At 26.0% G+C, this 9,627-nt stretch overlaps 2 protein-coding genes across 2 annotated transcripts; both read left to right on the top strand.

Annotated features, from left to right (window-relative positions):
- Nucleotides 1-957: 957 nt before the first annotated feature.
- LOC129618901 (toll-like receptor 13) lies at nucleotides 958-2,223 on the top strand. The gene is made up of 3 exons (XM_055533929.1): nucleotides 958-1,493; nucleotides 1,713-1,832; nucleotides 2,127-2,223. The coding sequence occupies exons 1-3, from the start codon at nucleotides 958-960 to the stop codon at nucleotides 2,221-2,223; spliced, it is 753 nt and encodes a 250-aa protein (XP_055389904.1).
- A 3,172-nt stretch (nucleotides 2,224-5,395) lies between these two features.
- Nucleotides 5,396-8,429, top strand: LOC129618859 (protein GPR107). Its single transcript, XM_055533882.1, has 10 exons — nucleotides 5,396-5,731; nucleotides 5,792-5,902; nucleotides 5,959-6,104; nucleotides 6,156-6,298; nucleotides 6,443-6,531; nucleotides 6,611-6,712; nucleotides 6,771-6,907; nucleotides 7,022-7,171; nucleotides 7,228-7,345; nucleotides 7,412-8,429. The coding sequence occupies exons 1-10, from the start codon at nucleotides 5,645-5,647 to the stop codon at nucleotides 7,982-7,984; spliced, it is 1,656 nt and encodes a 551-aa protein (XP_055389857.1). The 5' UTR covers nucleotides 5,396-5,644; the 3' UTR covers nucleotides 7,985-8,429.
- The last annotated feature ends 1,198 nt before the right edge of the window (nucleotides 8,430-9,627 follow it).

Raw genomic sequence — 9,627 nt, 5'->3', positions numbered from 1 at the left:
AGTGCAGTTAAATCATATGAATTGTTTGGATTACTTATATAGAATAGTTAAATATTATTTGACTAGTAAAATTGAATATGTATATCGCAGTTATTATTTGACAGTAATGCGTCTATGAAAATCTCCAAGATGTAAAATATGTATAATAAAACGCACAAAAAATTAGTTAAGGAAAATCTTTAATCTAGAAATTTGAGATTTATCGAACAATAGCGGCGATTACGCTCTCAATGTTCACATACCTGGCTCAGTACTTAAAAAGTGATAAATGATTACATCATTTATCTGCACTATAAAAATCGAAAAAACTAAAAAAGATTTAAAAATGCTTTTCAGTTTCGTCATTCTTTTTTACAACAACAAAGTTTATGTGACTGCAATAAAAAGCATCGTGAACACTGAGCGTGTAATCAATATTGAAGAATTGGAATATATAATGAATTTTTTCGATGAGTAATTAATTTTGCAATTTTGAATCTGTCAATTGACCCGTTTGACGTTTTCTGCTTCTTGTTTCTGTAGTGAAAGAAATAATCTCTTATTTTTATCAACCATTCAAAATTGCAGATTGGAAAAACCTTACAAAACGAGTAATTATCGGATACAAATACAAGAAGTTATAAAGAAAGCTAATGACAACATATGATTTATCGAAATCACATGCAATTTTTATACAATAATAATTTTAAAATCACTCTTTATTAAGTGTACATACATAATATATAATACATACTTAATATATAATGTTTACTTTATATGTAATGCATACATATGAAATACATTAATAAAATTAAAGCAACTGATATCTTTAAATGGATGTAAAATAAAAACAAAACATTCTTAACAAATACTCCTTCATATTTTTTTGAGCTACATTATTTTAGTAAATAAAGAAGCTTGATTCTGTAACACATTCATACAATATTGTTATATAAATAATTAATTTTCAGTTTGAAAATGAATACTTTTAAAATAAACTTATTGCTTGTGTTCTGGATTATAAAAATTACGGATGCAACTTTCGAATCTGATTTTTGTACACCACATGGAGAAAATCCAGTTATTTGCTCAAGCTTTTTATTTCGTGAAAGCGAAATCATTAACATAACATTTGTGTCAAATTATTTAAGTCGATCGGAATCGATTATTTTAAAAAATGGAGCCATGCCAAGATTGCCGATAAACATGTTTATAGCTTTTCCAGATGTACAAAATTTATCGATAAATTATTGCGGTTTAATAAATATAACAAAGGAACTTTTAAAACCATCAGCACCAACGAAGTTTGAAATTTTAAATTTGGCGAATAATTACATTGAATTAATACCTCAAAACGCTTTTGAATACGTAAAATATCTTAAAATGTTGATTTTAACTAAAAATCGAATTGTATACTTGGATGAAAATGTATTTGAAAAATTATCTTTAATTGAACATATTGACATTAGCTATAATTTTCTTAAAAGGATTTCAATCGACCACTTTAAATATTTGCATAATTTAAAAAGATTTTATGTAAATAATAACGAAATAATTGAATTATCACCAAGGATGGAGAAAAATAAATTTTTGGAAATTTTTAATTTGGAAATTTGGGACTTATCCAACAATAAAAATATAACATGTAACTATGATAATATTGTATTTAATTCATTAACGCGATTAAATTTAAGTAATACTAATTTTTATATTGGAGATCGAAAATTTTTTGCAAAAATGAAAAATTTGCAAAATCTAGACTTATCCTATAATAATTTGAAGGAACTTGATTTAGATTTGTTTGATTATCTTACAAAGTTAAAATTTTTCAATATATCACATAACGCATTGCGGTTTTTAAACTATAATCATAGTACAATATTAAGAAAATCTTTCAATATTGACATAACTGAAAATCATTGGAGCTGTTCGTATTTAATAAATTTTTTAAATTATTTAGAGAATAATTTTGTAAATATTTTATATACCAAAATTTTTAATGGCCCGCACATAAATGGAATAAAATGCTCAGATGATGTTGAAAGATATTCAAATATTTGTAAACATGACATTGGAATAATTTTAATCATTATCGGAGTTACATTTTTTGTATTGAGTTTATTGATATTGGGCTATGCGTTTTACAGAATCCGATATACTACACCACTAAGAAATGATTTCAATGTAACATACGCTCAAAAACAGTTGATTTCTGAAAAACATTATGATTTTACCTCAACATAGTTAAATCATTAAGAATATTATAATATGTGTATAATAAATAAGTACATACGAGTACATATAGGTATTTATATAAATAAATATAATAAATATAATATGTATATAAATAACCAAATATGTACATATGTAATTGCCAAATAAAAAATAATGAATTAATTTCAAAATTGTCTTTTACAACAAAAGTGATTGATTTTAACACTTCATTAATCAGAAATTATTAAAATTAAATTTAGGAAAATTGACCTTACTGAAAATTAGTTAGTACTAGAAAGTAAAATTAATAACCTTAATTGATTATAATGTCAAGTATCAAAAATAGCAACCGTGAAAATAGGATTTTAGACTCCTTCTACTAACCGCCTTCGGTTAAATTGACGGAGTTTATTTCACCAGTTCATTCTGGCCAGTTCCATTTATATTAGTATGTGCATTCTATATGAATTTTAACATATCGCCGTGGAAATTCACTCTTCTGTTTTCATCTCAAAGCTATCAACAATTTATCGCGAAAGCGAATGAAACGTATGTCAAACATTGATTCCAGAAATACCCTAGAATTCCCTAGATATTCCAGAAGCAAGTCTAAAATGAGTTGAGAAATAATTGATCAATGTTCATTTTGACTACCTCAAATATAATTTTTTTTTTTTTTTTTCCTTATTCACTCCTAGAGGGAGCATAGGGCTAGTGCATGATTTCTCATGCACTAGTTTCATAGCGTCATAGAGTTTAACTAGGTAGGTGACTAATCTGCCGTAGTTTTATTTATATTAATTATTTGAGGTTATTAATATTTACTGTTTATTTTTCTTAGTTTTTTTTTTAATATGGAATATTACGAATATTTGAAAATTACTTGTATAATATTTATTAGTATTGTATATTAAGTTATAATAATATTGAATATAATTTTTATAGTGACCTGACCGGGGTTTGAACCCGAGACCCTTCGGTTAAAGGACCGGTGCCATAACCACTGCACCAATGGTCAGATACCTCAAATATAATAAACATATAAAAAAAAAAAGAGATGTTTTTAATATCATATAAGGAAATACACACGTCTATAAATTAATAGTATGAATATTAATGCTTTTAAAAATTAAATATTTATTTGTTGAATTTTCACATAATATATAAAAATTTACGTGTTTACTAATAAATTATATTAAAATTTATCATTCCGTGAGTCCAAAAATTCAGTAATATTGTACATATGCACAATTCACTAATATAACGTTTATAAGTTGAATTGCGTATATTATTACGCCGTATATTTCACTAATACTTGTCACATATAAAAGAAGTGTCCACTTATAAAAGAACGCTCAATTCCATTGAAGTTATAGCAGAAGACTTTGGAGATCCCAAAGAGTTTAAGTCCACAGCAAAATTAGTCCACATTTCAAAATACTTTTATTGAGGCCGACTTTAATTACTCCACAAGCGCTCGAACCGGATGCACTAATTTCCTGAACTTGTCCCGATTTTCTTCCTAACTAAAAATGTTTGAGTTCGTATATTACATATAAACGAGCGATATTTTTGTTTTGCCTTTAAAAAGAACAGGTTTATAACATGAAATATACGCAATAGATACTACTTCTTTCTTCTCTATTTGCGTATTCACTACTGTATGTTAGCGTGTTAAAATAATGAACAATGAACAATCAAGAGAAAAAATAGTTCGACTACAAATAGCTAAGATTAAAAACGACGAACCAATGAATCCAGCCTAGGACTACTTATGCGATGCTTCGCCTTTTACAGTTACCTTTCTAATGGCCATATTCTATCCATTTTACTAGAAATACATATAGTTTAACTAACTATATAGTTTAAAATAACTTTTTTGAATTTTTTTTATGTAATAAACTCTAAGAATTCAAAATTTCAACTTATAAGCTTTACTTTACTGAATTGTGCATATATGTATGTAGATAGCAATTTTTGAAATCACGAAATATTTAAAATTTTCTAAAATTTTAGCAGAATTTATTAGTATATAAGTACGTACTATGTTTGTATATATTATATGAAAATTCAACTAATTAATATTTAATTTTAAAAAGAATTAGCATTCATATTTATAATTTATAGATGTGTGTGTATTTGTTTATATAATATTAAAAACAAAACTCAACCGTTACGAAAAAATAATAAAAAATTATTAAATTAAAAGAGAAATTTAATATTTTGACTTACAAGTGGTACGGTGTTCAGTAGCAATCATTTATTTATCCATTTCTTTATACTTTTAAATATACGAGTATCATTCAACACACTAGATTTCGTTCGGTAAATATACATACATATATGCATGTTCTTCAAATGCATGTACATAATTAATAATGTACTTGAATGTACTTCAATCATTATTATTAATTACGTTTGCACAACGACTTTTGAATCAATGGTTGAATTATGAACCTCTTTTTCCCATTGCCAATAAAGACAAATGAAATAACGAATATGTAAACCCTAGAAATTCCAGAGGTCTATTCAAAATCTACAGAATTGCTTGTGTTCTGGATTCTGATCAATTCTACAGAGTGACCTGAACACACTTTTACACCATTCATATACACTGTTTCATTTCCAATATTACATTTTTGGAAGCTTAAAAAAATCTATTTATTTTTCTGTTTTTCTGCCAAGGGTTGACAAATAAAGCAAAATTGTACAAATAAATTGTACAACTAGTCGAACTAGTTTTTACAAATCAAATTTGATTTGAAAAAATTTTCTGTCACTTCAGTTGTTTTTTTATTTTACCTTGTAATTAAAAAAAATCAGCTGTTCACACTTACAACACATGGAAAATTTCAATACTCACCATTATTGTTTTAGCTGTCAAAAAAATGGATAGAAAATTAGACAAGATTCAATTTTCTCATATGATTTACTTTGATTGGATTAGGTGTTTCCAAATTTTGATCTTTTCAAACTAAATCTTATAATTTTGCTTTCTTTTTGAACGCTACCTTACATTTTGTAAAAAAGATTTCACATAATGATATATTGCCATTTTGTACATTGCCTTGTTTTATATGCCGTGGTAATAATGTTGATCGCAGTCCATATTTACCGAACACAAAATAGCCTGTTGAATGAGCTTATAATTAAATTAAACTGTCACTGAATATCGTAAATTTTTATTTTATCGACTCGACATCACATCAAAATCAATTACGAATTTACGATGTTTAAGCAGAAATAAATTTAATTAAATATAATTTTTGTGGTTCTAATATTGAAAAACTTTAAACTTTAATATTGTAAATACGCATATTACTGTGAAATAAATTTAAAACCAAAGAATATTTGACATGAAAATACTGAGTAAAACTTGGCGGATCTAGAAAAAATTGGGCATCATTTAAAAAAGAAACAAAAACAAATTTAAAGTTTATATAAAATTAAAATGATGATCATGGATATTAAGAAATTTGCTTTAGTATTATTATTAGTACATATATGTTTAGGAAGAAAACATCACCTGGAAATAAGGGTAAATTTGTAAAGAATTTGTTTTCATGATTAATTGGAAGACCAATTCCTTCTATTTTAGGATGATGTAAGAAGATACATTGCATTAAGTACTTTTGGTTTTTATCAATCTGGAGTTTTAGATGTCAAAATAAGTAATTTTCAAATAGATCCTGGTCAGGAAAACAATATTGTACTCTTGTTTCAAGATCGTATTCAAAAGCGGATAATTAATAGCTTCCTTTTCAGTTTGGATTATCTTTGGACAAAACAACAACCGATGCCATGAATCCTTACTTGGATTCCCACCAGGACAAATGTATTCTAGAAGAACAAGCATCTTCACAACGAAGTGGACCAATTATATTTTTCAAAATGGACTTAAAAAATGAAAAGTAAAATGTGCTAAATTATGCTCCGTTCAATTTTTATATTTCTATTTTTAGGGTGAATATAAATTGTTCAGCAGATTGGAAAGACATTCACATATATTCAAGTCACGATAAAATACCTATTTTACGTTCGAAACGCCAATCATTGGCAAAAATTAGTGACTCCGCCTTATTTTTGAGCAGAAGACGTAGAGAAGGTTAATAACTTTTACTAATACATTTCCCATCTTTATTACTTTTATATATTTACTGCTTTTGTTGCTATATTTATATTTAATTTTCGTAATATTTTAAATCTTTCAAGAAAGATAACTATGTATTTTGTTGTATAATACTTTCAGTTGACGCTTCTACTGTTTCAAATTGTAATAAATTAATTTTGCCCATGCCAGTTGCAGAAAAGGAGAAAAAAAAGTATTACAATCTTACAGTAAGTTTTCGAAATCCAACGAAAGTGTATCAAATGATTTCAATATTTACTAATTTAACTTGAAAATCTTTCGCTTTAGTTTTCAATTCTTGTTGCAACCAAACATGATGAAGGTTTGTACAATTTATATTTTCATGCTTGTCCTAATTATGGAGAAAACCCAATGTCCTTATCTTTTGATGTAAGTATGAAATCTAACTAAATACCTCTTTTTGTTAAATGAAGGCTTATTTAAAAAGGTTGATATTGAAGAAAAAAATAGTGGCAATAGTTTTTTGTCAGCTGGAGAAATGCCATTGCCAGCTCTTTATTTTATGATGTCTCTTTTGTTCTTTTTATCAGGACTTTTCTGGATTTTCATTTTGAAGAAAAGCAGGTAAATATAAGAAAAATTTATTAAAAAATATAACCTATTTTATAAAATAATTCCTTTATCAAAGTTAAATCTCAAATTTAATTAAAATTTAAAAAACTATTATAATTCTTTAAGGCATACAGTGTTCAAAATTCATTATATAATGGCAGTGCTCGTTTTCCTCAAATCTTTGTCTTTAATGTTTCATTCCATTAATTATCATTTTATTGAAATCAAAGGAGAACATGTGGAAGCATGGGCGATTTTGTATTATGTAGCTCACTTGTAAATAATTATCTACTTAAAAATTATGTGTAAACTTAAAGAATTTCTAATTGTAGACTTAAAGGAGCTGTTCTTTTTATAACAATTGTTTTGATTGGAACAGGTTGGACCTTTATAAAACATATTCTGGCTGATAAAGATAAAAAACTATTTATGATTGTTATTCCATTACAAGTGCGTATTAAATATATTTGTGATAAATGCAATACACAATATTTATAGTTATAATATTTATATTAGGTTTTAGCTAATGTTGCAGAAATTATTATGGATGAAAGTGAGGAGGGTGATATTGAACATCGAACATGGCGTGATATATTTATTCTAGTCGATTTATTATGCTGTGGAGCGATTCTATTTCCAGTTGTATGGTCTATTAGACATTTACATGAAGCCTCAGCCACTGATGGAAAAGCTGCTATTAATTTAAGAAAATTGAAACTATTTAGACAATTTTATATAATGATTGTTTGTTATATTTATTTTACTCGGATTATTGTTTATTTACTAAAAATAACTGTTGCATTCCAATACGCATGGCTTGATGAAATGTTCCGTGAGATGGCAACTTATGTATTCTTTGTTTTAACTGGTTATAAATTTAGACCAGCTTCAGCTCATCCATATTTCACAGTAGAGGAAGAAGAAGATGATGATGATGTGGAAGTTTTGACTGATTCGGGTTTAACACAAGGTTTACATAAGACAAAAGCTTTAAATAGAACAGTTCCACCATCAACAATTATTGAGTCACATGAAGAAGAACGTGAAAATTTAATAAGCAAACGAGAATCAAGTCATGAGTATGACTAAAGTTGGATAGAAAGATAAAAAGAAAAGTCGAATAAGATGTTTAAAATTTATTTATTGAATTTTACGTTTTAAATCTAAAAAAAATGTATTCGAAGCGACTAGAATATTATTGAACAAACGAATTTTTTGGCCAAGCTTAACATAGATCATTTTTAACAGTTAAAGTGACTTAAAAAATAGATAATACACTTCATAGCAACCCGCAAACAAAAGGACTGATGTACTTTTCAATGTTTATTTTATTTTCTTTTATAAATTTTGTGATGTTTAATTTTTACATGTAAGCATTTTTAAAATTTTAAAAATCCAACACCTTTGTTACGTCAAATATTCGATTAGTACATTTTTGAAAATCATAAAATATATTTTAATTTATTAAGTTGTAATCTTATGTAAAAAAAAATTATTAAATTTCTTATTGCCCAAAAATCTAACATGCGTTGATGTCTTTTTTTTTACCAAAAATTAGAGAAAAATTGCGACAAAGTAACGAAAATTTAAAAAATTAATTAACTGGGGTCCAGAGAAAATTTACCCTCTTTCTTATTTTTATCTTCAATTTTTATTATGTGCTAGCTCCAACACGGAAACGTAAATACTACGTGCATTGATGTTTTTTTGGGGTAAAACATCGTATATACATTTAAGATAAATCACTTTAGATCAAATTGACCTAAATATCTACTCTAATACTCAGTTAATACTAAAGCTAATACATGAAAATATCCATCGCTGAAATTTATTATCCATCCCAGGATTATAATCAAAGAAATTTTAAATTAATTGCAACATATTTTTAAATTTTTATAGGTATGTCACCATCACACTTACCTTTGTAGTTTCAATTACGTATTTTCTTTGTTAAGAAAGTTTCTGTTTAATAATAAATTTTTAAGGAATACCGATTTTTGATAATTATTGCATGGAGAAAAAATCATCTTAGTTTTTGATTACATTATTTTTATGTAATAAATTTTTGGAGACTGGTATATATTCAATAAAATAAAAAATGCAAACCATCCATAATATATGAAAAATATATAAACATTTTTCGTTGTTATTTAAATCTGTAGTTATGTTAAAAATTTTTATTAATCATATCCCTTTTCTTTATGAAAAGTGTGTTTATTTTTACGAAGAAAAATGCATTACAAAACATTGTTTTAAATTTAAAATATTAACATTTACTCGTTAACCCTATTACTTGCAGAAAAAAAAACGAAACAAAATCACATATATAAATACATGTTGAATATTCAATAATAATTTAAACTTTTGTTATGAATATTCAATATTAATTAATAATTACTTTAAACATACATATGTGAAAATGTGAAATGAAGGTAAAGAACTATTAAATTTTATTATTTATACAGAATTTATCTAATAAATAAATCACCCATATTCTGTTAGCCGCGTCCCTTGATAGGTTGTTACTCAAAAATGTCCTTATATTCTGAATAAGATCTATTACAAAATTTGAAATTCTATACTGAAAACACAAATACTTTTTAATAATATCCCATCACCTGAAGTGACGCGACTAGCAGAATAAATATGGGTGATAATTTATTAGTATGTATGTATTTATTATATTATGTAGAAGATTCGATGCGATGAATTTGTTACAAATAACTCTTTTT

The sequence above is a fragment of the Condylostylus longicornis genome, unplaced genomic scaffold, assembly GCF_029603195.1.
Source record: "Condylostylus longicornis isolate FDR11 unplaced genomic scaffold, ASM2960319v2 ptg000010l, whole genome shotgun sequence".
Lineage (NCBI taxonomy): Eukaryota > Metazoa > Arthropoda > Insecta > Diptera > Dolichopodidae > Condylostylus > Condylostylus longicornis.
This window is presented reverse-complemented; position numbering and strand designations above follow the sequence as displayed.

Excerpts from the sequence above, each read along its gene's own strand:
- LOC129618859 (XM_055533882.1), top strand. The coding sequence starts at position 5,645 with ATGATGATCATGGATATTAAGAAATTTGCTTTAGTATTATTATTAGTA. Across the intron at positions 6,299-6,442 it reads GAGCAGAAGACGTAGAGAAG|TTGACGCTTCTACTGTTTCA; the intron begins GTTAATAACTTT and ends TAATACTTTCAG. Across the intron at positions 7,346-7,411 it reads TGATTGTTATTCCATTACAA|GTTTTAGCTAATGTTGCAGA; the intron begins GTGCGTATTAAA and ends TATTTATATTAG.
- LOC129618901 (XM_055533929.1), top strand. The coding sequence starts at position 958 with ATGAATACTTTTAAAATAAACTTATTGCTTGTGTTCTGGATTATAAAA. Across the intron at positions 1,494-1,712 it reads ATCGACCACTTTAAATATTT|AAAAATGAAAAATTTGCAAA; the intron begins GCATAATTTAAA and ends AAAATTTTTTGC. Across the intron at positions 1,833-2,126 it reads ATATCACATAACGCATTGCG|AATCCGATATACTACACCAC; the intron begins GTTTTTAAACTA and ends TGCGTTTTACAG.